Here is a 27,963-nt window from a genome sequence, read left to right on the forward strand (position 1 = left end):
CTTTGCTTCAAGGACCGGTTACAGAACGAACCAAGATACCTAACACTATCCATACCATCCCGATGCAACGACGCAGAACAGACAAACAACGGCCACCTGAAGCGTCCTACTCCTACCGACCGACCCTCGCTCTACGTAGTCTATAGGCATGGTTTAAGCTCTTCCTCGAGTTATTAATGCATTCACATCCCCTCGTTTTCACAATGATTCCCGCTAACCATGCGCGCGCATGCTTAGAAAACACACCGAAGTCGAGTTGGAACCGGTACATAAGCATCTGCAATGAAACAGAATCTCCTCGAGATACCAGATAGCCTTCACATACGTCTGTGTTGATGCTAACAGCATGCGGCATCATGGATTTACATTCGGATCTCTCGCAGGCAGGGGGATCCGAGTTCACGTCCAGACGTGCGCCAGAGAGGCTGTCCCACCGCCAAAGCCGATTGCTGAAACTGCTGCAACTTTACCACCAAACGTGAAGTCGAGGAATAACGAAAGTTCCAAGTTAGAAGTTTAGCTTGTTACTTTTACGTGGCGTCCTGGCTTGACACCTTCAATCACCGCAAACTTCATTACAATACTACGCATTAAAAGTGCCATCCTCATATTCAGTGATATATTCATATATCATCGCAATATCATTACAAAGAAGAATATTAATGTATACATCCAAACACTGTGGCATTAATCAAACGCCTTGCTCGTCTTCCCTATCAGCCCCAATCCTGTCTCATGTTTTTGTACACCTTAAAAGCCAATATTGTTCATGAACCGCAACGTCTGGGTATTAGGGTGCGTGAGGAAAAATGGTTAAAATCAAAATAAGAACGCCAATGCCCAATATGCAGCGTACGTTAAGAAAAGGCTCATGCGTATGTATGCTTGTTCGTACATGGACCTCTTAGGGTCTCAGTGTTATATCTCCTTCATCGTCGCTGCTGACGTCCATGTCGCCATCGCTGAGTTCACCCCGCGCAGCTCGTTGCGCTAGGTCCCTCTCATGGTAAATCTCTTGCTTCCTTGACTCAGCTTGCTGAAGGCAATCCACATATGTTGTGAACTTGACGATTTCGCGGAGTAGATATGCGCTCTTGCGCTCCCAGTTGGCCATGGCCTTCACGGCATTGCTGCCTCTAGGGGTAAATGCCAGAAGCATGGGGCTGCGGAGTCGGTTATGCGATTGAAGCTCTGCCTCAATTCCCTTGACGTATGCATCCAAAGTCTGAAGTTGTTCAGCTTCTGGTTGATTGCTGGGACGCATGCTCTGAGTAGGGGGCGCCCATTCCGCAATGTGGATACGATCGCCTGGCAGCTTGCCACGCCCACTGTTGTTGGTGAAAGCACCTGCGACATGATCGAAGCTTGATCCTCGGAAGCTTCCACTGTTAGCACTCGATTTTCGGTGGTGTGCTGCGCTGCTTCCGGGGCGTGAGGTTTTGCCTGGTGCTGTCTCGTTGATGGCCGATACCAATGCGTTATTGACGATGGCCTCGCTCCATCCATACTCGATGTTACTTATACCACCAGTCAATGGATGGGTACTCAATCGAGCACTCCAATAGTTTGCAGTAGTAACAAATTCCTTGCAAATCTCGGGTGTGCCCACTTGGAACAGGTGAACCGCGCCATTAGGGAGGCTCAAAGCCCACACATGTGGTCGAGCTCTTGAGTAGCCAGGTGGTGGGAGGGTGGACGCGAGAGTCTGTCGAAGGTTATAACAGCCCAGATTCGTTGCGTTGTCTTGCCAATTGCCACCACCAACAAGAACGGGTCCTCCGCGGGGATTTCTGCCACGGTTCTTCGCGCGAACAGATTTGTTTGGTTGGAAGGAGAACAGATTTAGCTGTCCCTTCTGGATCACAGCAAAGACCTCTGACCAGTTCCTGGCTTTGGCCTTCTTGTCCACGCCATCCAGATGATGCTTGTGGGTTACCATTCCTTCCTTAACCCATGGAGGTCCGGCAAGTTCGAGCGACTCATCTTCGAGGAGCTGCGTGGCGGGAAGATCCGAGCTCATGATGGAGGGAGCTCCATCCCCATAAACTTCCTCATCTCGGATGATAGCCTGGCTCAGCGCGTTAGCAAAACCAATTGATTGTTGGTAATCGCCACGAAGAGCTGAGCCGAAAGAATCCTGGGATACGGATGTTTGGGTCCTGCCTAGGGAGTAGCGGCTCCATGTAGCTGAGGAGCCTGTGGGACTCCACAACGAATTTCCGTCGTCGAAACTAGTTCGGCTGGAAGAGAAGCCGTTACGACTCATACCAGCGCGTGATCGACTCTTTGAAGCCCATCTAGCCGAGTTGGCTTTGCCATTCTCGTTGATACGACCACGAACAGACAATTGGCTCTCCGAGGGAGCCTTGCTAAGGACACTCGGAGTTCTCTTGAGCATTCCCATTACAGAAAGACCCCCTCCACTATTGGAAGGCTGTAAGGTGGCGTTCTTTTCAGATTCAGCACCGAACAATGGCAGCCGTTCATCTCTGATAGAGTTGTAGATGCCTTTGAGAACAGTCTCTATCTGTTCCTCCCAAGCCTTTCTGGTTCCGCTAAAGCGTGACTTGACCAAGGGCCCACAATCTTCGATGCCTTCTCCAGGCAAAGTACCGGAGTCAGCACGAGCCGGTGGCCTGAAAGAGTTTCTGAAAGACTTCTTCTCTTGTTCGGTGGGTTGATTGTCTCCATTTGAGAAGCCGTTCTTATCTGGAAGAATACTCGAACGTTGGAAAGCATCAGGCGCTGATTCGTCAACGGCCTGCAAGATGGTTGCCATGGTGTTCTTGATGAATTGGCTACGGGTCATCTTGTGCTCAATATCGGCCAAGTGAAGATCAGTGTTGAGAAGCATAATCGAGTAGCAAATAGTGTGGATGACATCCGTTGCCTTGAACCCGTGGTTGGGGTTGCAGTCACACCATCTCTTGGAAAAGGCCACCAAAATACGATCGACTTGCTGGGTCTCTGCTCGAAAAACCAATCGTTCACACACTTGCCGCAACGCTTGAACAATGCTCTGACTGGTAAAGTCATACAACTCCATGTAGGCTTGGAGTGTCCGTTGTCGGATCGGGCCTTCTTCGCCCATGAATGAAGCAGCTTTCTCCTTCTGGATAAAGTCCTCATTGCCATCGTAGATCTTCTGTGCTTTCTGGCGATCATCTTCAGTTGGGTCACCAATGACAAACTCAGGCTCGTCAATGCCCTTGTTCTTGATCGAATCAAAACTGCCAAGGACCTTGGGACTGGGATCTGCTGAGCTTTCAATTCTCACGCTGGGAGGAGCACTGAGAGCAGACTTATAATCTGTCCCAGTTGAAGCTGATCCCGGACTAGAGGCACGAGCTCCTTCGATAGGCAGAGCCAGGTTGGGGCGGTCTGGTTCATCCTCCGAGTCAGACTGTTCTGGTCGCTGAGACTTTCTTTCAGACAGCTTTGGTTTGGTTTTGGATATGCTAGAAAACTTGAGGCCTGTTATACCATGCTCATCCTCGATATCACTACCCCCATCAAGATTGAGGAAAGAGTTATTCCGTGATTCAAAGGCTTTAGTAGGCCTCTCAGGTGGTGGACGGGAAGGCGTGCCGTCAGCCAGATGCCGTTTCGAAAGTTGATCGTTGGACTCGGATTTGACGGCTCTAATTCTAGCATTGGGACTTGGCGAATAATCAGGTGAAAACTCCCTCTTATACTCATCTTGGTCCATTGCCCTATCATCTCGTTCCGGTGTCATATTAGAGATATCGGCAAGGGGAGATGGAGATGGCCCTTGAGAGCCAGAAGTACCGGGTGCACCCTGGCCAGTTCGAAGATACGGATTCATAACCTTGCGTAAACTGCTGACAGGACTTGGGTTCGGCGGGAAGTTTAAATCTCTATCCTGTGGTGCCAAGTTGGGTGTAGCTGTGGGGATAGGCGGCGTAGGCATTGCTGGAATTGGAGGAGTGTCTTCAGTGACAGACTTCTTACGTCGTCGGAAGAAAGAAGATGGCTTCTTTTGTAAGGCAGGATGATGAGAATGTGATGAAGATGTATCTCGAGATGGTGGCGTCGAGGCGTTACCAGCCACCTTGGTGGTATCTACAGTAGGAGTCGGCTGGGGTGCTGGGGTATTTGCTGATTCGTTGCTATTATGTGAGTTGTTACGCGAGGAGCCAAACACTCTTCTGAAAAACCCTGGGCGCTCTTTGGCGGGTGCAGCTGCATGTGATGTTGGCGTTGGGCCGCTGTGCACGGCCTCCTTGGATTTACCATAGCCGACGTTGGGTGCAGGTGCCGAATCAAGGTCCAATGCTGGCATGGCGGGTGCTGGTTCCCGAGAAGCAGCAGCTTTGCGTCCCGATGAGCTCTTCAGAGACCGGCTGCTTCGTTTATGATCAAGAGTAGGAGGCTCGAGAGGGGTTGGTGGCAGCGGTGGTGGGATAGACGCGGATTTAGACATCGTAGGGATCGACGGTTGCCGGCGTGGGCCGCCCGGGACATTGGGGGTCGGGGCGGCATCGTACTCATCGTCGTCAATGTAACTATTCAGAAACTCAACTCGAAACGGTGACGGTTCGACAACTGGGGCTGGCGCTGTGGAGGATTGCTGTTGAGGTCCATAGTCAAAGCTTGCTGACCGCCCAAACCCACGTCCGTAACGTTGACTCCCTAACACCTGGGCGTATCCAGCATCGACACTAGCTGTACTGCTGCTTTTGCTGCCCGGTTTGCCCCCTCTTGAATGCATGGCTCTCGATGAGCCTGCTCTGTGACCCTCGCGTACACTATTAAGACGTGGATAGCTGGATTGAAAATTGGAACCGCTGTTGCTTCGTCGGCCACGACTAGATATGCGACTGGAATCGTCTGCGCCCTCGAGGTCCGAGCTGTAGGAGTATTGGTGCCCGTTGGATCGGGATGGGGCTGCGACAGAATTGGAGGCTACCCAGCTTCTGGTTTGCTCGGCGGCGATATTCTGAGATGAGGTCTCGTCAAAGGTATGTGAACGCGATCCGGGATTGGATGATGATGGGCCGTACTTGTCGCTCAACTGTGCCATAGAAAATTGGTCAAGGGACATGAGCATATTAGCCACAAGAGAGTCTCGGGTAACGTTTCGTGGAGAGAGCGACAAGTCGTGAGAATCGCGGTTGTTGTTAGTCGGTGGTAGGCGGTCGGCCATATCGTCCTCGACGGGAGTAGCGTTCTCTAGAAACGACTCATGCGCGTAAACGTTGGAGGTGGGTGGCCTGCTAGGCGCCCGGCTGTTGGTATTCTTTGGTCTTGAATTTGACTTAGATCTTCGGTATTCTGAATCGTGAGGCGGCGGCGTGCGCGGCTGTGGAATGCCGTCCCTTTCCCTGTGCGACGGAGAGGCAAGGGAGGAAGTGTTTGTGTTGATATTCAGTTCGGTATGGGGCCGACGTCGGGTCTTACGACGGGCATTGTCGTTCGGAGAAGGGGACGCAGACGGGAATGAAGGTGAAAGCATCTTGTCAAGATGGGGGCCGAGTTAAGAAAAGGCTTTTGTTCAGCTCTTAGGTCTGGTGTGTCTCTTCTTGGCCTACCGCGCGCACGGCACTTTACCGTACCGTACCGTTCTGCACCAACCTACTCTCACCAAGCCAAGGCTAGTTAGAGTTAACTTAGCAAAAGGAAGCCGGCTTTCCGCATGGGTCGAAAAAAAGCCACGCGCGAAGGATTGGACCAGTTGGCGGTTAAGTCGGGGTTGGCTTTGACTACTGCCCAGGTACTGAGTAGGTAGCAGGTACTGGTACTCTGTTGGTTGACGGGAGGAATTGTGACGTGACAAAGTTGGCTGATGCTAAGAATTTCGTTTTCTCGACGGCGTCTGGAGGAATTTCAGTCTACCTAACACTAACACTAGCACCAGAACAGCACAGAGCAGAGGTATGTACAGCACGGGCTACTATACGTATAGAACAACGCAGATGTATCTGGGTAGAACAATTCATCCCGTCAAGCTTGGTCCCATCGATATCAGGGGTCCTATTCGCTGCAAAATGTCCTTCCAGTTCCCAATTCTAATGGTGGACCGGCTCTAAGGAGGGGGCAACAGGGATATGATGCAGGGGGAACCTAAGACGCTGGGGTTAATTAACAACCATCCATCAATCGAATTTGGGAACGCTAGGAAGTACCTAGTACGAACTGAGAAGTGAAATATGGTACCAAAGATGAGAGAACAAGAACAAGAATGTTGCTGAAACGTTTGAGTGGATGGGTATGCACATGAACGTATCCGTCCAGGGTTACAGTTACACTGACAGTATTTTTGAGAAACAAGACTAGATTTCAGCCTTTACGATAGATCATACATAGGTCCTCCTTCTTCTCCTCCTCCTCCAAGAAGCGCCGTTCAAGTACGTGCCCGCATGTTTGTGTTGTACTCGTACTCCATTACTTCGGCTCTTTCTAGTGCCTGTTCCTTTACCAGGTACCTGACTGAGGTCAGTGGATATCATCACCACCTCCACCTGAAGTTGAATCTCCCAAAGCGACCAGTGGTGCGAGATGCTACAGAATGTTTCTAGCAAACTGCAGCAAGACAAAACGCTCAATGAATCCTTGTACAGTCCAGAAATTGAAAACGCCAACCCGAGACCGTCAAAGCACTATGATAATGATGTGCGCTAAAGCCCGCCCGACCTAGACTTGAAGAAGGCCAAATGCTTTGAACCATACCTCGTTGGGCGACCAGTTAATGTCAATCATCGAGACAGAAGCAAAGAAAAATTCAAAAGAACCAGCCCTGGACGTTACCGAGTCAGTGGGCGAAGCCAGTTGCATGGCCTGGAAAGTTAAAACCCTACCAGATCGAACCAACAAAACAGGCTTTCCACAAGCCTCTCTCGCTTTTCAGCTTCTCGAAGTTTTTGTATTTTTCTTATCCTGGAGCTTTCGACTATTTGTCCCAGCGGGCTGGACGTTGCGGCGAGTGCAAGAACCGCTGGACCCTGAAGCCGCAGGGAAGCCCCTTTTCCCTATTCCCTGTATTGCCTAGCTCTACCTGTCTAATGCCTGTCTACTTGACTACGCGTGAGCATCTTCATATGCCGCGGCCACTGTTTCCGCTTCGGTAGGATTGCCTAAATCATCAGTGAAAGGGGGAAAGGCAGGGATTTCAGGAACGACGTTCCAGATCAGCGTCAATGGAACATGGCTGACGGTTGACCCCTGGTGAGGCCATGTGGACAGACCGACGTCTTTGTTGCATTCAATGTTCATGCCATTGATCACGGATGGCTTCTTCCCCGAGGGAGTCTGCCACAGTACGATACTAAAATTGTATACATAACTTACTATGTACATAGTCCTGTTCATATGTAGTCGCTCCAAACTCTTGTAAACAAAGATGCGGATAGACTAAAGAAGCCCGGCTGCCCACGGACTTGTTCCATCAAAGACCCTTCATTGATGTTCTAGCTTAGATCGAGCCATGACTGTTGATCACTGTTGATCTGACGAGTTGAAACGCAAAAACGACAATCAAAGCGCATAACTAATCTTCTTCGATATCTTCCAAAAACAGAGGACTAGCTCCGATAATCTGCATCTTGGTTCTCCCTCAGAGTGGACATGTTTCACCGTTGGTTTGTTGCAGCTGCAAGGTACATGAGACATATTCAAGATGTGGGTGGGTAAGACATCGGCGAACCTCCATTTCTGAACAAACAATGAATAAGCAATTATTTCTCTTCAACAGAGACTTCCTAGGGCTTGTAATTGTTCTCGAAAGCCTGCAGAAATACGTTACCGCATGGTTAACTCTCATATTGTTTAAGGATAGATCGATAGTTGCCAAGAGTGCACAAGGAATCCGGCTCATATTGATACACACTAAGAGTGATAATAGGCTTGCGATAATCCTCGACCGGACTACTGGAAAACATAGTAGGCATCGATATTGCCCTATCCACATCTAATTTGGCAGAGTCATGAAAGCCTCAAGAAAAAAAAGCAACGGTTTTGCAATATGATAAGTCAGGAGATGATGCTCCTTACCGAAATGTTGGATTCTGCCCATATTTGACGCTAGAAATTCTCGTCAACCCACCAATGCCATGTCTTTATTGCGATGCGAATGCTGATCATGATAGATGATCAAATTTGATATCTTCATAATAAGGAGAAGGGGAAAAAGAAAACAAGAGAAAAGGAAGGAGCTCATCCATCCACACGCTCCTGCTGTTGACCCCGCATAAAGAATGATGGGGCAGGCGTTGGTGGTAGCACCTGGCCAACATATCTTTTGAAAATAACTATGAATGCAGGCAGGTACTGTCCTTTTTCTTCAAATTTGAGCAAGAAAAGTTCCGTTACTCAGATGATACAAGACATGACATCGAGTTCTATCTTCCCGATTTAGACGATTTGCTTAGTTGGGACTGAGTTTGTCAATTGCTGAGAGGCAACTGACATCGGTGCCCATCAAGTTGTGTCGAGATCGTTGTCCGGGCAGATCACGACCTCGTTCCTCTATTCTTCCGGTTCTTACCTCTCTCACTCATCATGGCTGGTTCAACTGGCTTTCTGTTCTCTCCAAAGATCACGTTCTCGGTCTCTCGTGGCGGTCACGACTAATATATTGATTTTGCAGTGGAAAATCCCCAAAGCAGGAAATTCGAAGCGGTTGGGCCCCATGCTGCTGGACTACTCTTGCGGGGTGGAATATGGGGTTACAGTGGGGGTATTGTAAATCTGAAGCTAGATTCGGGAATGAGTGAGCAACAGAACAGCCCAGACATATCAGCAAACAGGGTTATGGTGCTGTTTGGTTGCTTCTTGATTCCTCTTGGAACGGTAATATAAGCCATCCTGTCTGTAGACATCTCGCTGCAGCCAACTCTGAATTAACGATCCTTCCAGAAAGGGCAACTCTAAGCATCACTTCTACTAAAGCATGGTGTGGGGAAGAGGGCATCAACTCTCGAACAAGCAATGCTAAGCGTCACCATGCCCCCCAGAACAGCTGATGCGAGGGCAGCATCGCTATGGGGGAGTTTGTGAGGGTAGGGTTCCCTTCTACTCATTCCTCGTCTTTCATCTCTAGCATTCGCCTTATAGTTAATTACAAAAGCCCCAAGAATCTGATACTCGGTTCACAATGTGCTCCATTGCAGCCTCTCAACCATTGACAGATAACTCAAAACACACACAAGAACACAAGATCATACCCAGCGCTTCTCCCGACAATGCTCAAATCATCCAAGCTCCCTTACCAAATCCGTCTCTGCAAGTAACAGCCGACCACAACTTGAAGAGAGTCGATGCGCCAGTATATGCACCTCAGGCTGGTGAAGTGCTTCTTCATATCAAAGCCACTGGTATCTGCGGGTAAGTCACGAACCAGTCTTGACTGTTGAGAGACCTGATTAATTCTAATGATTGACTAGGTCGGATGTTCACTTTTGGAAGACAGGACGTATTGGAACTTTGGTTTTCGAGGGCGATTGTATCATTGGACATGAAGCTGCTGGTGTAGTGATTCGAGTTGGCGAGGGTGTCGATAACTTCAAGCCCGGTAGGTAAACTACTAACATTTTGGAAGCCATGTGCTAATGTGGATATTTAGGCGATCGAGTGGCCGTCGAACCGGGCGTTCCTTGCAGTCATTGTTTCCTCTGCAAAGATGGCAGATACAACCTTTGCGAAGATGTTGAGTTTTCGGGTGTTTACCCATATGCTGGGACTCTACAGCGATACAAAGTCCATCCTGCCAAATGGCTTCACAAGTGAGAATGCTTCCTTCCAGAGTACATATAGTATCATCAGACTGACGTTGCAAAGACTTCCTGACAGCGTTTCCTTTGCTGAGGGCGCCCTTCTGGAACCTCTAAGTGTTGTTCTTCACGGCATTAACTCTGCCTCCATCACCATCGGAACACCCGCTGTTATTTGCGGTGCCGGCCCCATCGGTCTTCTTGCTCTCGCCTCGGCACGAGCTTCAGGTGCTCATCCTCTTGTTATCACCGACGTGGAGCCTAAGCGACTGGCATTTGCGAAAGAGCTGGTTCCTACAGTGAAACCCTACCAAGTCGACACTACAAAAAGTAACGAGGAGAACGCAAAGGCTGTAAGAAAATTGTTTGGAGAAACGGAGTATGTTCAGCCAAGGGTTGTATACGAGTGCACAGGCATTGAAAGCAGTGTCTGTTCGGCTGCTTTTATGGTTCGTCGTGGCGGTGTTCTTATGGTTGTTGGTGTTGGACGATCCATTATGAACAACCTGCCTTTTATGCACCTGTCTCTGGCTGAGGTATGTATTCAACCTTTTAGAGATATACACGACACTAATAGAGTCCACCTACAGATCCAGCTTCGATTTATCAACCGATACAAAGATACGTGGCCTGCGGGTATCGCATGCATCGAAGGGGGTCTTGTTGATGTAAGGAAACTGGTAACCCATGTCTTTCCTTTGGAGCAGGCACTTGAAGGCTTGACTCTGTCGGCAGACCCTAAGAATGGATCTATCAAAGTGCAGATTGTGGATGAAACGGAAACAACTTTCTTCTAGGAGATAAATTGATATGGATTGCTTATTCTCGAGGTGTTTTATGCCGTGTGACTACCCTGCGGCACCTGAACGGTTGCTCCCGTCCCATGATACAGGGGTCGTGTTAGTGGAGATCTAGTTACATCAGCGGCAAAGGCGCTGAAACAGTTTCACTCCACTGCCCACGGTTTCTACCGTCAAGATCTTTTAGAAATCAACAGCGTTTATTATAATCGCAAGTGTATGAATAACTATTTCATCAACCCAAGATATTCCGCATATTCTTCCGTCTTGGCTTCCATTCAAGTCACCATCGATCGCTATGCATATTATGCCCAGCCCACTAAGCCTCAATGATCCCGGTCAGAAGTTGGTGTGATGACGTCGCATTCTTCATCTTCCAGGGGGGCATCTGACCTGGCATTGGTATGGGGTTGCCTGGATTATGCCTACCTATGGGTGTCCAAGATGGGTTGAAAAAGGGCTGAGCACTCTATAAGTGCGATCGGACAATCGACAAAAGGTAGCCTTGCCGCATGAATCTGAAGGAACTATCGTTTTCTCTTTCCATCACGCGACAGTAGACGTCAGGTCTCAAGTCTCGAATATAACGGCCTAAATCCTACATCACCAACTTATTCCCTCGTCTCTACTTGAAATACGAATGATAACGGACTGAATACTCACCAAACATGGGCGCAACTCAGTACTATCGCTCCCAAATAGGCGAGGACTCTGTCATCGACTACTCTCACACCGACCCTCCCTTCAAGCTTCTTGCCAAAGACATCTACTACTTCTTCATATACGTATGGGCTCTACCTTGGGTCGTATGGCCCATATATCCTTTGGCTACCAAGGGATTTGATGAACTTTACCCTTCATCTCAGAACATCTTCTGTATCGTTGTACACGTGGTTCTAATCATTCTGCAACTCGGATTCATTCTCGCTTTACCGTTCGCTATCGTATTACCAGTATGGTTGGCTGGGACGGGTATTGCTGGCTTTATGACCTTGAACTGGTTGCTCTGCAAGCTGCTCAATGGAAAGCAGGAAACCTATACTTCGGAAGAAAAGTATGCCAAGGAACTGCCTGAACACGCTCACGAGCAGTGGGTTTTCTTGAACGGCGTTGCTGTTGGGTATGTTACATGATATCCCCAAAGAACACCATTGCTGACATTTCACAGACAACACTGGATGCAGTCAAACTTGAACCGACTAGCATTGACTTTTGGACGACCCATTCTAGGCATTCACAACCAAACTTCAGGAATAATATTCGACGTGGTAGAATGCTTGATCCAGAGGAACTTTGGCTACGCAACTGGAGATGTCAGAATTTGCTTTAGACTCCTTAAAGACATCCTATACGACGAGAGCAAATCTAAAGTGGTGTTTATCCTACACTCCCAAGGAGGAATCGAGGGTGGACTCGTTCTCGACTGGCTACTCCAGGAACTACCTCAGGATCTCATGTCCAAACTGGAGGTCTACACCTTTGGCAACGCAGCCAATCACTTCAACAACCCCCACCGCCATAGATCTTCACAGACTCTGTCTCGCCTCAATCCTCTCTCTGCGATGAGCACAATCCTAACAGAATCCAGTTTCGACTCCCCTTCCGGTAGCCCCATAGATACTAAGGTTGATGTGAACATCAAGACCCGCAACCCTGTGAGAAAAGAATCTTCTGGCGTGTCGACACGGTCTATTTCCGCGGCCAAAGATAGGTGCATTAAGCATGTCGAGCATTACGCGAACAGCACAGACTTCGTCGCCATCTGGGGTATCCTTCACTTCGCCACCAACAAGATGGAATCGCGAGAACTACCGCGCTTCCAGGGAAGACTATTTGCGCGAGCAGATGGTCGTCATGGAGGACATCAAATGAACCAGCACTACCTTAACGCCATGTTCCCACTGAAGCAAGATGCAGAAACTGGGGAGTATACCGGCGCGGACGAAGATAACGAGTTCATGGAAGAAGTCATCAAAGCAGGCGAAGAAGGCAGCGCATCGGCAAGTGCAAGAGAGGCATTCGAGATATCATGGGCTGGAACACAGGGATTCGGTTCCGGCGATGCCGCCGCTGCTATTGAAGTCCACGGGATCTCTAAGAAACTTAAGGAGGCGAGCGATGACCAGAATATCAGGGTAAAGGACGTTAGTCGTCTATGGAGCTACAGAAATGGAAGAAGCCCTGTGGAGATACCACCGATGTTGGTCAATGAGAACGGTGTTCCTAGGACTGCTACTCTATAAAGTACAAGGCTTGGGTTGAATAATGCATTATGCGGTAGTGGGAGTCTGGTTCTAGCGATTGGAAGTTAATGAATTAGATGATTATCATGGCCAAGTTACAAACATTCACAACTGTTGTGGCCCATATGCAAGGAAGCCTGGTATGAAGATGAATGTGAAGGTGTAATACCTGATTTGTAGCCACCCCCTAATGGTATCATGTGCCTCTTATTAACCTTTGTGAAGTAGGTTTGAACGTTTATTACTGTGCCTCAGAAGAAGCCATAAATATGATTCAAGTTCTCATGCACGATGGATTTCTTTAACGACTACCTGGTGAGAGAATGTTCTAGTTCCGACATATTCGCATACTGACCGAAAAACATTTCATGCGTGACGTTGAAAATGCAGGCACAGCAACACGCAAATAGGGGTTCCCGATGTTAGAATCTTAGGTGGCTTTTGTGTTGGCTTCAAACCTTTTGGGTTCAAGTCTTTGTCACTCCGCGAAGAAGTCACAGAGATAAGTCGACAAATGCCACGATGCAATATCAATTGTTGGTATCTTAAACGCCAATCTAAGACTGAAACTATTCTATAAGCCTCCACAAGATTTCTTTGTACGGAAGCAAGCAAACGAAGAAATACTAATACACGGCCCTTCTCTAATGGCCTGACTGCTACTCTGAAAGTTCCTGCCCTGTGCTGAAAGCCGACTGTTCATCCTCCCCGTCCTTATGTCCCGTCATCCTTGTTCTCAGGGGATGGTGACTCGATCTCCGAAGGATACAAAGTCTGAAGGTGTGCGGGCTGCGACTGTCCTGCCTGGAAAGGGCGCACGTCGAATTGAAAGCTTCCAGACCCTGATCTCGTCATTCCTGTGCTCGCAGCGGGAATGTCTTGTATCGGAGGATAGAGGACCTCTGGTTGAGAAATCCCTTGGTAGTTCTCTTGTTCTTGTTGCAATTGCCAGGCTGAATAATCAGAAGCGACCTTGTCAGATGCACCAGCTGCAACTGGGGGCACGTAGCCAACCCGTTGAAAGGCAGGCGTACGTGGGCTTGCCGTTCTTGGTCTGGGGGCGGGATTGGGTAACGTTAGCTGTGATCTATAGCCTCCGAGAGCAGCCGACGGAGGACAAAGGGTACCCCCAAAGAAACTATTCGGCAGATCTGTAGAAAAGCTCTCGCCAGTAGAAAGCAGTTGTCGATGAGACGGTACAAGTTGGTACGAAGGCAAAGGTGGAAGGCTGTTCATAGAGTCGCTGGAGACAGGTAGACCCGACTCCCATTGATTCATGTCTGCGTTCAAGGACGTTGCGGAGTGTATTGCTCTGTGACGAACAAGTTCACGATTCTGATCCGCAAACTGGTTATAATTCTCTTCGTATGATACTCTCGAACTGTGTTGGTTTGATCGTCCCCCCTTAGGCAGCCGAGCGTGACTTGCAAATGGAGACATAGTCTCTCTGACGTTTGCGATAGCACGATTATATCTCTCTTGTTCTTCAATAAACCACCTTCCTTGAACCAGATAAGGGGCCTTATTGACCCATTGGTGTATCGTAGTGGCGATGTTTCGAAACCCTGGAGAGCTTGTGCTCTCGAACTTACACATGTTGGAGTGAGTTGCTTCGATTCCGTAGTAGGTCACTCCCGGTAATAGAGGTCCGGCCGAATTCGCATCTACAATGGTAACCCTATTACACTGTTAGTCAGTCTGCTGGAACAAAATAAAAGGTGAATGGAGTCAACGGGATATCAGGAAAGTGAGTCGCCGAGAGCCTAAGGGACGAAATAAAGTAGCCTAAGCCCATCTAAACTGGTATAAGGTGCATATAATTTTCGTCCCTTAGCCTATCGGCGGCCAATCTTTCTAATATCCGGATGTACCTTAGGTAAGGGGGTTGGTTGGCTATACGTACTTTATGCCCTTGATATCGGTTTTCTGATTTTCATGGACCATATGGATCTCAAAACGCTTATAAACATCCAAAAAGTGATTGTTGATATTCGCAAGGGTCTCGTTATCCTTCTTGAGCGTTCTCAGAAGAACAGGCTCTGAGTAAAGAACCTTTTGGGGATCACAGCGTCAGCCATAGCTTGTAGTACAAGACCCCAAGATGCCGCATCCGATCCTATGTGCGGCGTGCCTAAGAAGATGAGTCCGAAGGTCGAGACGAAAATGGATCGGAGGTCTTGGAGGTGAGGTTCATGGGTATCGGAGGAGTAGAGCAGAGCTCGCTTGACGAGAATACCTCCTAGGGAGTGACAAACCCAGATGATAGGGTTCTTGAATGTCCCTTCGCTTCTTCGATGGAATGTGAGATTCGTGACGAGAGATTGTGCGTGCTGATGTATGAAATTGCTGCTGGGCGTCCGATCGTTGCAACTGGAATAGACATCTGCGTTATATCCGTACACCATAATGTTGGCGTGCGAGTCTTTGAGGGCCGCTGGCAAGAGGTCTAGCGGCCAGAAGACGTTGTTGTTTGCGGTCCATGTCGTATCCGGTTGCCCATTGAGGCCGTGAACGAGGACGATATCGACTTTGGCTTCGGGATGAGTGTATACCGATGTGGTCTCATAGCGACTTATCTCAGGACGATCACTGGATGTCTGTTTGAGATAGGGGTTAGTCATTGTGTCTTTGTCTTGAGATGGTTGGCAAGCGGCTGCTTTGCGCACCATGATGGATGAATAGCTAGGGGGGAGACTTGGTACTGATTTTATTGTTGTTGCTTGAAACATGGATGAAAGGAAAGAACGGAATGCAAGTGGTTTATCATGGCAGGTCTGGGTGAGGGCAGGTATAAATACTCCTTCCTCATAAAGCAAGGCTGTCGAATATCGTGCTGCCTGGTATCCATTGCTCATTCACGATTTGCCCAGCGAGGCTACGGAAATTTTGCAGCTTCTTTATCATGAATGAACCTTCGGGCGTCGATATCGTCACCAGATACGAAAAACACCGATAATTGAGTCACATAGCCCATAATATCAGGGCATCGGTGGCTGAGTCTTGTGCCCAGCCTACGTGGGTAATAGAAGATATGTCTGTCCTCTAAGGCTTCGGCTACCAAAATAAAGTAGCCTAAAGGCCTGTCTAAACTAACATAAGATGACTAAACTATTTCGTCTCTTATGCTTATGATGGTCAATTCTTCTGACACCCTGCGGCCAGCTGAAGGCAGCCAACGAGGCTATTCCGTGAATTCTGACGCGTAAGAGCTGTTCCTGACTAATGCGGCGAGTAAGTATATTTTAACTTGAGCCTCGTCCTGCCTTGTATGTTTTCTATATGGACTGCCTTTCTTTAATAGACCACCTGGTTAAAGCAGGGTTTGAGGTATGAAGACAGGCACATGCATTTCTGGGAGTAGACTATGTTGAGGAAGCCATCGACTAGTTGAACAATATATACCATTGTCAGACTCAATAAAATCCCCTTTGACAGTACTTAGGGATCTAATCTACTCGAATCATTTCGCAACTTCTGCCGCTTTTCATCTGTACATTACCCCTGACACCCTAGTGTGCTGAAGATTTGTCATGGAAGAGCTTTCTATACTAAATTACATCCACAATCTCCCACATACGACCATACCTACCAGAGAACTCGGGATCCCGTCCGCTCTCCCATAGATAAGCTGGTAAGGGGCGGATTAGTAGTTGGGTCGGTGACGACCAGCGAATCCCCGCTGTTGTATGTTTTTGACTTTTTGCCCTGTGCGGATGGAGTATTCTAGACTGCCAAACGTGAAAGTCTCCTTCGAACTAAGTTCGTGAAAATGAATGATTGGAGCAGATAGCCATATGAAAGTATGAATAACACTGACCGTGAATGGGGCAATAGGTTGCTCTCATGTGTATGAATTAACTCTATTCAACCTAGGTTGTCAATGCGTGATTCACGATAAGGAAGTGTACGAAACAACTCGCCATCCAAATTGCAAAGATTAAATTGTCGCTATGCCATCGATAACTCCAAACCGGCTGGCTGTTGTGTTATTGTACAGTTGATTCCTCCGCTGGTTGCTCTCCTTCCAAGTAAAGCAAGACTTTTTAAGAGTGATATGTAGGCCTTCGACAGGCGGGTGAAAGGAGGTGCCCCTGAAGGATTAAATGTCGCCCCAGGTACCGTATGAGAGGCGGAAGCTAACCCCTTTAGAAAAGTTCAGACCTTGATTCGACTTTCAGGAGGCTTGTGAGTCCGTGGACAATAAGCTCGTCAGTGGAAGGAAACAATGATCACAGCCTCGTTACTCCGTCTTCACGAGTCACCTGACTTCTGTATGAGTCCCCAGTCAAAGCTTCTTTGAGTCACAAAGCTCAGCCACTCCTCGGTGCCTGTAATAGAAACTTCAAGGCTGATTTGTAGTTGCCTCATTTTCAAGTTGTAAGTTGGTTTTCAGGGCCTGTTTGCGTATGCATTGTTGCTGGGTAAAAGTTGTCGCAGTGTCGTTCGTTCTCGTTGTTACGAGTAGATACTCAGTCCCTTGGTGCAAGCATGATAACGTACTCCCTCGTGCTGTGTCCAAACTGAACCATATCCTTATCTCTCAGCTCCAAATATCTGCTATCCGGAATCTTGCTATCATTCAGCTTTGTTCCATTTGCGCTCTCAAGATCAATAAGATAAGGCTTGACTTTCCCAATCTTATCGCCAAACTCGTTCCTCTTCTCAACATAACGGAACTGGATCACTGCATGCTGCTTGCTGATACTCGGGTGCTCCGCCGGTAGGTCAACGATTGACATCTCTCGTCCGACAAGCCAGCAGCTCCTCGCGCTCAGCTCTATCGTGTCAACAATGTCTTGGCCTTTGAAAATGAATAGCTTCCAAACGTCGCGCGGTGAAGGCTTACGTGCCTCGGCGGGTTCGTGGTACTTGAGGGTAATGGTTGTGCCATCTGCTTGTGCGACCGAGTTGGACGCTGCGGCCAAGACACCGGTGCTGCCGAAGTTGGGTTTCTCCTTTGGTTTCTCGGGCTCTTCACCGGTGGTAACAGCAAAAGAGTCTGCCTGGGAAGGTAAGGGGCCACCCCGTCTCACAGGGCTACGTTTTGCGATCCGTTTGTCATTTCCTTCGTCATCTTCGTCGCGTGGTCTTCGTCTTGAACTTTTGTCGTCGCGTGATCTTCGACGTCTGTGTTCTCTGTTCCTATCACGATCCCGATCTCGGCTTCTTGACCTTGGTCGTGGGGATGATTCCGGGGTCCTGGATCGTCTCCTGTCGCGTCTGTCGCGTGATCGGCGACGTTCTCGGCGTCCGGAATCGCGGTCTGAATGCTTTGATCGACGGTCGGTGTCTCTGTCCTTGCCTCTGGGTTCATTGTCCTCGTCATCGTAGCGCCTTCGGCTATGTCTACTCCCGCGTTCCTCGTCCGACGCCATTTGTGCGATATGTTGATACCAATTGCGCGCTGTTAAGGAAAGGGCAAAGAAGAAGAAAAAAGATGCAAGCAAGATGACGCAGCTAGGAGATGGTGAAGCTAGGTTCAGACAGATTAGATCTGCACGACAGCTGGGAATTGTGGGAACTATGAAGTGAGTGGCTTATACGCTAGAATAAAAGTGTGGCTCAAAGCACGTGGGATGCGCTTGCACATGCCATTTATGTAAGAAAAGTTGAGACGAAACTAATTGTCATAAAAAATATCAAAACTTTAGATAGATAAACTCGATGGATCTGCTCTAGACTACCGATTCTACTACAAAGTAGGTGTACTGTATCGTTTTCATCGCCCATGCGCCATCCATTGTACTCCGGTAAGCGCAGTAGCCTCTGCTGCAAATCCATTTCCAAGAGAAAAAAGAGAAAAATCCCGCTGTGGATATCAAATTGAGTCCCATCTCATTTCCCAAAAAGCAAAAGTATCCGTAGTGTAGAAAAAATCGTCAAGTCATGATGAGAGAGGAGATTGATAGTCAACCCCTCGTTTAAGTGGCGGAAGGAATAGCCATGACGGTTATCCTTGACGTGTTGTCGAGGTAAGCTTCGACGTTTGTGTTGAGATCTTCAACACCCTTTCTGACAGTGAGACGCTGCTCATCTTCGTCCCACCATACATCGTCGCCGACCTCGGCGTCGCCAGGGACAAGCAGAAGCATGCCCTTGTTGCTTCCGAGTGCGATCCTGCACGACGAGTCCTTGACGAAAGTCTCGAGGAAGGGGACATCGTAGCCCTGCATCCCCCGCAGAGGTCCCCCACTCTCTACAAAGTCCCTGATGAGGTTACTCTGCTCGAGGCTCCAGAACTGACGGAAATCTTCTGGGTGTGAGAAGGCGTCGACGTTGGCGAGGAGCTCAAGCATGCCTGCCATGCCGTTGAGGACGGGGCTGAGAAAGTGGACAAATGAGTTGAGGACCTCTTCGCGGGAGTATCTTGGGTCTGCGTTTGTTCTTAGGACTGGTGACATTGTGTTTAGGAGTGTGAGTAGGCGTTCCTGGTTGGCGGGTGGTGGTGTTCGGACGTGGTAGGCCATGGTCAAGAGGGAGACGAGAGAGAAGGTGGATGACATGGAGGACAGAGGGGCTGAGAGACTGGCGATGCTGTCGACGTAGATGGCCTTGCTGGGCTTATTTGAGAGGAGTTTTGAAGGCATGTTGATGTTGTATGTGATGATATAGTGTGGTGATGTGAGTCTTGGTGTTGAGTATAGTATTTGATAATAGATGAAAAGATGATGGACTAATGGAACAAGTCAGCTTCTGGAAGGAAGAGGCAGAGTATTTCAACAAAAGAAGGAGATCCATTCTATCCAATAGACTAAATCCAAAACAGAAGCGCCGAAAGGTGTATCACTAGGTACTAAGGTATTGTGACTGTCCCCATCTCCGTAGGCTCCGTTTGGCATCTCCATTCTGTGGTGTGTCTCTGCTATCAGTCTAAGTGGGAAAGACCCTTGCTATAGAATATTACCCAATAAAGTCACTCATGATAGCAAGGTGGTTGATTGACAGGGCTCCAGGCCCCCACGAGAGGAACCACGCATCGGGTAATTCCCATTTTAGCTTGGTTGGATGGCGTGCCTCGCGTTTCCTTCTAGCGCATGTTACAGGGCAGCACGGGCCTGCTGGGCCTGGAGACAGCTCCATAGGTGACTTTTTTTGGCCTGTGAAAGTTGTTGAGGCTGGCTGAGGTGGCCTTCCATTCTTTCAGTGATGGAAATGAGGTTGCACAGATGCGATGCTGTGTCAGGGAGTGTCAGTCCAGTCTGCTGCACACCCAAACCCAAACTCAACTCAAACCAAACAATACTCCAACTGTTCCAAGTTTCGTTTGGTTTGGTTTTATTTTGTTGATATCAATCAAAATTTAGGTCGACGTCGTATCGTATCCTGTCCTGTCTCATGTTCGAGACCTCTACTTGTCACTCGGGCCTTTTTTTTTTGTTACTGTAGTTCTTGGCTCGATCTTGCTGTGCCAAGTCTATCTGACTGAACGGGGAGTTAACCCTCCATCATGGGATCAGCTCCCGTCGTTCCCGCGGCTTACGCGCTTCCAACTTTCCTACAATTAATTATTCACCTTTGGTCGATAACCTCGACTGGTTCTGTGTGAGAGAAGCCCCCCACTCCCGTTGCTGTGCTGTGCTGTGCTGTGCTTTGCGGGGAGGGGAAGAGAGGAGAGAGGAGAGGAGCGGAGCGGATAAAGAGACTCCATATCAGCCTCTATCTCACTTGGACTTAGCTCAGGTGTAGAGTCAACTCAACTCAACTCAACTTGTACATACTTCTCGCGTAACAATCCTGTTTGATCAGCATACCTATGTTATGCGCTGTACAATTACATAGTATATCCATCCGATCATGCCGAATATGACGACTATCTACGACTTCCATGCGGCGTGGTCTTCGGCCAGATTGACATTGTTCGGCTTCCGTAGCTTCTCACGTTATTCTGCTTCTATATCGATCTGACATGCAACACTATGTTCTATAATCCTCGTCATTCATCGGCACGTACCGTCCACGGCAACATGATTGGTCGAGTTGTCTGTGCTATCAAACACAACCCTGAATGCCCTCACCACAAAGTCTCCTGACAAGTACGGCCCTTTTCTGGGTGCTGTAGACTCACAAGAAAAACAGGTGATTCAATCTCGGTGCTACTTAGATTGATGCACCAGATCGCATGTAGATCAGATGTTGATTTTTGACCTGATCTTGATAATGGAGCGTCTGCCGCAGAGCCTCATTCCTTGTAGAGATTATAGGCATTTAGGTAGTGGTATAAGGTTGAGATTATCCAGACTCTGATACAAGGTTGTTCTGAGTTATTCTAGGTTATGCTTTGTTACACGTTTTGTTGCATCCTTAAAATAACTTGACCCCTCTAGAATACGCTCAAGCAATTGTTTGTTTGTTATCTTGTATGACATATGAATCCCGTGATTTTTTCTTTCCTCGTTTCTAGAATATCGTGACTCCGCGGGCCGATTTTCCCTATTATCTGGGTCTTTGTTGTCCCTGCTTTAAGAAGCGGGTCTGGGTCTGTCAAAACGTGCCACCAGAGCGGTAAACATCTGTTACCCAGGCACAGTAAATTATAGTCTTTTATCATCTTGCTCCATTGATTAAATTCTTTATGATGGCCTTTGCTCTCTGCCATGATACTTTGATCAGCGTGGGGGTGACTCCTGATCAGTATCAAGCTTAGGTATTAGTTTCTCCAACACCAAACTGTTTGAAGGATTCTTGTTGGTCTGAAGATCTTGTCGATCCTTGAAACGCAGGGTCGTCTATTATCTGCCGTGTTGCTAAAAACGAGCAGGGCAGTGAGTCTGTGAGTCTGTGAGTCTCAAGTTCGCCTCACACATTCTTGATCAGCTATGACAGCACGGTCATAGAGATCGACCACGTGCGACTTGAATACCGCAACTTAGAATTATGCTTAGTTTATTGGCGCCTGAATGATAGGTACAGTACATACATTCACCGCACGCGGTGTTATCATTCATGCCCGAATGGTAACTCGGTTCGGCTCGGACTTATTACCATCTCCGCGCTATGCATAGTAATAATAGGACTCCAGTAAGAGCGTCTATTATTATGTACCTCAATTTGCTCAAAAGACCTCCCCGGAATTGAAATATTCGTGGTTGTGATGGTTTCATGATGAGCAAGTCTCGTCACTTACACTTACACCGAGTGACTCAGTCGGTTGGTTTACTTGGTAGACTAGCTTAAGGCGAGACAAGTAAGACTTCAGCTTCAACATTCAAACATCTCTCTGCTTCGAAAATATTCTATGAAAACTGAATAGACTATACATAACATAACAATGACAGTGTCAACCGTTTTCACGAAATCATCACTTGCTCAAGAAACAATTGTGAAATCAATTACGTCACTAATTCAAGCTTAACCTCACATTCTAACCAGTACTGTAATGTAACACTCTATACATCACACGACAAGATCATTCTCAGCTATGTCGGTCAGCGAAAACCCTGAAAACTACGCCCTCTTCAGGGACTGCTTATCCACAACCCTCCTCCAACCTGCTTCCTCGACCCCGGACCCGCCGAGACGCCGCCGGCGTCGCAAGAACTCCGGCGCTGCCCCGGCCGTTACAGCATCCACTCCGGCTCCGAATCCGGAAAAGGACGCCGAAGAGCTGGCCGACTTTGTAGATTATCTCTCTACAGAGATATTCGAAAATCTACCCGATGAGCTGCAGTCGTTGGAGTACCGAACTTGGAGAGAGGACCAGGCGTTACAGGAGCAGTACTCTATGCCTCTCACAAAGGAGAGTCTCTCGGTGTTAAACCTCCCACCGTCTGTCGTTGAAACGTTAACGACATACAACCTGATCTCTGCCGATCCTAACACGGCATCTCATCTCCCATCCTCCCCAGAAGCTTTCCTCCTCCCTATCATAACCTCGTACATCACGCCCCTGATCGAGCCACCTCCCGCTACACGTGCCACCCGCGCTGACGCCTGCGAACTTTGTGCTCGGTCGTGGGTTCCTCTGTCATACCATCATCTCATCCCAAGATTCGTGCACGAAAAAGCCGTGAAGCGAGGATGGCACCGCAAGGAGGACCTGCAGAATGTAGCCTGGCTGTGCGGTGCTTGTCATCGGTTTGTGCATAATTTCAAGACTCACGAGGAGCTTGCAAGGGATTACTATACTGTCGATCTGTTGTTGGAGGAGGAGGAGGTCCAGCGCTGGGCTGCGTGGGTTGGGAAGTTGAGATGGAAGGGGAGGTAGTCTAAGTATCGAGAGTGATTGTATAACACTTTGCATTCGGAATCAGCATCACATTCGAATTAAATTGGGCATTGTTTTGTTCTCCAGTGATTAATTATGCCAATATGCGTAGAGACGTGCTGAGTGCTTCACTTGGTTGTGTCGCTTGTCAGTATTCGGTTTATAGAAACCTACTATTCGGCATCAACCATGTACCATTGACTAGAGTATATGCGAACAAAGTTAATAATAGAACCAAGATTCATACGCAAGTTGTTCCAAGATTCGTGGAGTTTCCTCCATTTGAAACAGTACAAAAATAGATAGGCTCTAAAACCATTTCGTCGCTCTCAACCCAACCCATTTTGACTTTCCAGTCCGTTCCTTCGCCTAACGCGTCAGCTAATCCTTATCATCAATTTGTTGAGATGATCTAAACGTCGTTGAGAGACTAGAATTACATCAGACATCGATAGTAACATTTTGTTGAGATGTCCCCGAGGCGACAACTCAGCTGTTCCAGGGTAGGTATGCCACCTAGTAGGCGCGTAAGACAGAGGCGTTCATCTCGGGGTGATATTGCATATGCTTCTTGCAGATGGTAAATCAATAATAGTCCAAAGTGGCATTGAGTGCCATCTGGCTACAGCTAGACCTTGTTCACCGAGTTCGGTGTGGTTGCAATTCACCTTTCCGGTGTTTGTGTAATATTTCTATACCAAATCAATCATGGTCCTCCTCAGTCAGTCCAGGACAACCGTCCATCTCAGTGTCAGGATACGCCATCTTACACCAGAAACAATACTGGTGCTTCTCTCTCAGATATTCCAAAACCCTTCTCAGTCTCTCCCCAATCTCAAGCTCATTGAACTGGTCCAACTCCTCGTCTTCTTCATCAAGATCCTCGGCCGTAGCATACACAGTGTGTCCCTTGCCCAAAGCTCTTTTGTCGTCTTCGTCCTCCTGGTCATCTTCGTAGGTCGGTAGTCTTGATAGTGACTGCTCGAGATCATACCGCATGCGTCTATCACGCTCGGCTTCTTCTCTATGCCTTACGAGGCTGCGATATAGAAGAGGTATTGATTTGAGAGGACGTGATGATGTTGGCGCCGACTTTTCGGATTTGTCATTTGTTGCCGGTGTTTGTGCTCCAGATCCAGAAATCTCCGTCTTTTCATCGTCCATCCTCTCTGCCGTACGCTGGGCCGCAAAGAACTGCTTTTCCAGCCTCGCGTCCTCACGTTCTTTCCTCACACGTTCGCGGTACTCATCAGGATCCATCTTAGCAGCCTTAATATCCCTTTCCTCAGCCGCTTCTCTAATCTTGCGCTTCTTTTCATTATCCAGACCAATACCCCCGCGATCATCCTTGACACTGACTTTGATCGGTTCCGTCCGACCAGGCGCAGTACCTTCGTCTGTCTTCTTTCCCAGACCGCCGCCTGTAAAGCCCATCTTTGCCATCATAGCAAAACCTTTGCTCTTCTTGGCCTTTGCGTCGTCCAGCATTGAAGTCGAGAGAGCTTTTTCGCGAGCGGCTTCTTCCTCTTCTGCAATCTGCTCTTTAGATTTGATGTTTCCTCGGGCGCGTGACTCGCGCTTTAGTCGTTGCGTGCGTTGTAAGGATGTCTCTTTGATGGGTGCAGGCTCGTCGAAGGACATATTCATGTAGTCATCCTCTTCTTCATCTGGCGCGCCCGCCCCATTCTTTTGCTCAACACTCATGATAGGCAATACCTCTTATTGTATCGGCATATGAGTAGGGTGAGTTGGAGATGAGATTATTAGTGTTGGTTGTTGTTTGTGATGATTAAAGATTCAATGTTGAAATTCGCAGACTGTTCTAAGCATGGATATGATTGTAGAGGGCTCCACTAATTTTTGGTGGCTCAGGCTTGTAGACTTCAAGCCGACCCTTTTTTGTAAGTGATCGTTTATTACCCTGATCTGGGCTTCAAGCTAGCTTTGTCACTGAACAAGAAACCTATACACTGCAACATTCCCTTACTATTATTTATAACAAAATCTATGACTACACGAGTTGGCTTCATATCTATGTCTCGCGTCCAAGTTACTAAACAGTTTCTGTGCGGATTCCAAGAGATTCGACTACAGTCAGAGAAAGATGGACAAATGAATATATGAATAATGTATGGTATCCTACGCCAAAATCTATGCCGCCATGCCCATTTACCTGTGATTGGCCCTCTTTCTCGCAGACTTTTCCCTCTCGTATGCATTCGACTCGCGACCCTCCTCGCTCTGGATCTCGGCAACGAGTCGCTTGTACTTCTTCTCGTAAGCCTCGTCCTTCGCCTTCTTGACACGCAGCTTCTCTCTCGCCATGAAGTTGGCATCCTTGCGCAGCTCCCGCATAGCACCCTTGCGCTCCCTCTTGTGCTCTTTCTTGAGCTTGGCCATCTCTGCGCGCTCGCGGTCTGGGTCGTAGTGCTTGTCTGGGTCGAACGTCTCCTCGAACTTGGGGATGTACGTCTTGATCGCCAGAGGACGATGGTGGTGGAGCTCCGTGTTGCGACGCGATAGTTGAGCGACCTTGAGCATGCGGTCGAACTTGACCAGCAGTTTCTCAACCTTATCATTCAAAGCTGCAGGCAATTGGGCCCGGCAAACCTTGCTGTTGAGGTGCTTGAACACGTTCGCAGCCTGGCTAAAAGTCTCAAGGAATGCGTTCTTGCCAGTCCACAAGTCCGCAGCAGCCTCCAAGATTGACGCTGTGGTGTCGATGATGGCAACCTTGCGAGCTGACACTTCCGACTTCTCTGATGCACCGTCGATACAGTCCGAGAAATTTAGTTTCCGCAACTTGGCCTCATCCGCGGCTTTCGCCCGAACACCAGCAGGAACTTTGTGAAGAGGAAAGTTTCCAAGTTGCTTAGAGGAAGCAACAGGCGCCAGAGCACAGAGGGAGTTCAGTGTAAAGTTAATGACCTCAGGAATATAGCGCTTTGCAAGCTTCTGGTAGCTGAGAGCAAGCATTGATAGATAGGCACCGATGGCATAATGCGCCAGATTCTGTGGCACCTTCTGCCCAAGATATCGCGTAATTGTCAAGAGAGCAGGAGTGGCAACCTGGTGAAAGTGATCGGATGTAGGGAAGATGGTAGCAACGGCTGTCAGCAGAATGAGGTCTCCGGGTCCCAGGTTCAATGGTCTCGATGTGCTAATCTCCTCAATGTTCTGACTGAACTGCTTGCCAATTTCGATGGGGAACATCTTAGAAAGAGAGTGGATATGTCGGACAATGCTTTCAAGCACAGTAAAAGGGGCAGAAGTTTCGGGATCCCAAGATGAACCGATGTAATCGACTAAAGAAGTGGCGAAGTTGCCCAACTTCTCCTTGTTCTTGCTGCTGAGCTTGGGATGGTAGAGGGCACGAATTCTCTGAACGATAGTAGGGTAGGTCTTGGTTGGGAATGGCGCCAATGTAGCCTTCAACTCGTCGCAGGTTTGGGGGCACTCAAAGGTATAAGGAAGACCCTGCTCGTCACCCTTCTGGATCGCCGAGGCTTTTGTGTTAGAGTCGGCGTCGAAGACAGGATTTCGGCTCTCTTCCTCGTTAAGCAGACCCTTGGTGAAATCATCCTCCTCATCCTCATCCTCAGCTTCCTCATCAGATTCATCTTCCATCGATTCATCGTCACTGCCGACAGGCTCCACATCAGATCCGTCAGCCACAAGATCATCGTCGATGATGAAATCGTCCTCATCGTCGAATCCCAGTTCTGTGGCTGTAGGACGAGCTCGGATACCACTACCAAGGCCATAGTCCTCTTCGTCATCCAGGTCCATCTCGTCTTGCTCAGGCTTCTTGCCCTTGTTGTTCACCTCGTCGTCCTCACTATCGCTGACTGACTCTCCTCGCATACGCTTCTGGCGCTTGTCTTCAAGCTCTTTCAATCTCTTGGACTCCTCTTCGGCCTTCTCTTCCTCAGTCTTGGTACGGTCTGCAGGCTGAGCTCTCTTGTCCTGAGCAAGCTTCTTTACTTGGAGATCGAAGTTCTTCTCGAAAGCATCGCGGTCGACGCCGGCAATCTTGGACACGACACCACCATCAGCCTGAGGCTTGTCATCCCGTCGGATGTGATGCAACATGTATTGGATGTTTTGGAGCTCCTTGTCGAGTTGTTCTCGAAGGTCTTCGTCCTCGTCCTTTGCCGCTTGTCGCTCTTGTTTGTAGTATTTAGACTTGGCAATAACCTCCTCCATTACCTCTTTCTTCGTCTTCTTTCGCTCAGGTTCACCGTTCTCGCCATCTTCTCCATCGCTACCCTCTGCCGCCAAAGCTCGAATACGCTTCAATCTTTGTCGCTCGCGCACTGAACCATCGCTGTCGTAATCCTCGTCCAAGTCGTCTTCCTTGAAATCGTCCATGTCGTCAAAACTGATAGATTTGCCCATATGTGTCAAGCTCTCCGATGGTTCATCATCTTCTAGGTCGAACATGGAATTCTTCTTGTGGCTTCTCTGCTTCTCGCGGGCGAATCGTTCCAGCATCTTGTCCTCTGGGGCCATTGTTGGATCGTTCTCACCGAATCGACGATCGAGAATTCCACCGACTTTGTTTCGGCGCTGCATCTCAACTAGGAGGGTTTGTCGACGCTATTGTACTGGTTAGTCTACTACTTGGCAGTTATGGCTATGCGACTCACCCTCTCTTCGCTGGCTGCCTTGGCTTGACCAGGTCGTCCTTTGATGCTACCAGCAGTCAAAGTAGGTCGATTACTGGTAACCTCAAACTTGGGACCCTTGGCATGCTTCAGATCAAAAGGATTGAACTGCTCACGAATGCCCTCAAGAACAACTCCTCGCTGGAGTCGCTTATCATTGCGGCCGCGCTCATCCTGGGCATTGCGTCGCTTTTGTTTCTTCGACTGCTGTGGACCGACAATTCCTTGCTCTTTGAGCGACGCCTTGAGGCGTTTAAGCTGTGAGCCGGCCATAGCGATGATATATGCTGATGGTGTTCGATGCGCCCAGCCAGCGACTAT

At 48.5% G+C, this 27,963-nt stretch overlaps 9 protein-coding genes across 9 annotated transcripts; 3 read left to right on the plus strand and 6 right to left on the minus strand.

The window, feature by feature from the left end:
- Positions 1-603: 603 nt before the first annotated feature.
- B0J16DRAFT_337976 (uncharacterized protein) lies at positions 604-5,769 on the minus strand. The gene has a single exon (XM_046127408.1). It carries the CDS (start codon positions 5,474-5,476, stop codon positions 905-907), a length of 4,572 nt encoding a protein of 1,523 aa, XP_045984681.1. The 5' UTR covers positions 5,477-5,769; the 3' UTR covers positions 604-904.
- Positions 5,770-7,451: 1,682 nt separating this feature from the next.
- B0J16DRAFT_101033 (uncharacterized protein) lies at positions 7,452-7,997 on the minus strand. The gene has a single exon (XM_046121272.1). The coding sequence runs from the start codon at positions 7,925-7,927 to the stop codon at positions 7,574-7,576; it is 354 nt and encodes a 117-aa protein (XP_045984682.1). The 5' UTR covers positions 7,928-7,997; the 3' UTR covers positions 7,452-7,573.
- Positions 7,998-9,112: 1,115 nt separating this feature from the next.
- On the plus strand, positions 9,113-10,525 carry B0J16DRAFT_318413 (chaperonin 10-like protein; the record flags this gene model as incomplete). Its single annotated transcript, XM_046125444.1, has 5 exons — positions 9,113-9,342; positions 9,402-9,529; positions 9,581-9,740; positions 9,796-10,264; positions 10,319-10,525. The coding sequence occupies 5 exons, from the start codon at positions 9,113-9,115 to the stop codon at positions 10,523-10,525; spliced, it is 1,194 nt and encodes a 397-aa protein (XP_045984683.1).
- A 391-nt stretch (positions 10,526-10,916) lies between these two features.
- On the plus strand, positions 10,917-12,950 carry B0J16DRAFT_337996 (uncharacterized protein). Its single transcript, XM_046127410.1, has 2 exons — positions 10,917-11,648; positions 11,697-12,950. Exons 1-2 carry the CDS (start codon positions 11,197-11,199, stop codon positions 12,769-12,771), a joined length of 1,527 nt encoding a protein of 508 aa, XP_045984684.1. The 5' UTR covers positions 10,917-11,196; the 3' UTR covers positions 12,772-12,950.
- Positions 12,951-13,485: 535 nt separating this feature from the next.
- On the minus strand, positions 13,486-15,440 carry B0J16DRAFT_396852 (uncharacterized protein; the record flags this gene model as incomplete). The annotated part of the gene is made up of 3 exons (XM_046132291.1): positions 13,486-14,449; positions 14,675-14,823; positions 14,862-15,440. The coding sequence occupies 3 exons, from the start codon at positions 15,438-15,440 to the stop codon at positions 13,486-13,488; spliced, it is 1,692 nt and encodes a 563-aa protein (XP_045984685.1).
- Positions 15,441-16,766: 1,326 nt separating this feature from the next.
- B0J16DRAFT_101090 (SMAD/FHA domain-containing protein) lies at positions 16,767-18,240 on the minus strand. Its single transcript, XM_046121273.1, has one exon. It carries the CDS (start codon positions 18,144-18,146, stop codon positions 17,241-17,243), a length of 906 nt encoding a protein of 301 aa, XP_045984686.1. The 5' UTR covers positions 18,147-18,240; the 3' UTR covers positions 16,767-17,240.
- A 157-nt stretch (positions 18,241-18,397) lies between these two features.
- On the minus strand, positions 18,398-19,492 carry B0J16DRAFT_338001 (uncharacterized protein). Its single transcript, XM_046127411.1, has one exon. The coding sequence runs from the start codon at positions 19,356-19,358 to the stop codon at positions 18,693-18,695; it is 666 nt and encodes a 221-aa protein (XP_045984687.1). The 5' UTR covers positions 19,359-19,492; the 3' UTR covers positions 18,398-18,692.
- Positions 19,493-21,823: 2,331 nt separating this feature from the next.
- B0J16DRAFT_101104 (uncharacterized protein) lies at positions 21,824-23,182 on the plus strand. Its single transcript, XM_046121274.1, has one exon. The coding sequence runs from the start codon at positions 22,190-22,192 to the stop codon at positions 22,973-22,975; it is 786 nt and encodes a 261-aa protein (XP_045984688.1). The 5' UTR covers positions 21,824-22,189; the 3' UTR covers positions 22,976-23,182.
- A 295-nt stretch (positions 23,183-23,477) lies between these two features.
- On the minus strand, positions 23,478-27,959 carry B0J16DRAFT_361929 (Nop14-like family-domain-containing protein). Its single transcript, XM_046129783.1, has 4 exons — positions 27,625-27,959; positions 25,149-27,574; positions 24,171-24,674; positions 23,478-24,014 (listed from the first exon to the last, which is right to left on the minus strand). Exons 1-4 carry the CDS (start codon positions 27,913-27,915, stop codon positions 23,678-23,680), a joined length of 3,558 nt encoding a protein of 1,185 aa, XP_045984689.1. The 5' UTR covers positions 27,916-27,959; the 3' UTR covers positions 23,478-23,677.
- Positions 27,960-27,963: the final 4 nt, after the last annotated feature.

This window comes from Fusarium flagelliforme (assembly GCF_020744385.1).
Source record: "Fusarium flagelliforme strain FIESC 12 MPI-CAGE-AA-0113 chromosome Unknown B0J16scaffold_3, whole genome shotgun sequence".
NCBI classification, from domain to species: Eukaryota; Fungi; Ascomycota; class Sordariomycetes; order Hypocreales; family Nectriaceae; genus Fusarium; species Fusarium flagelliforme.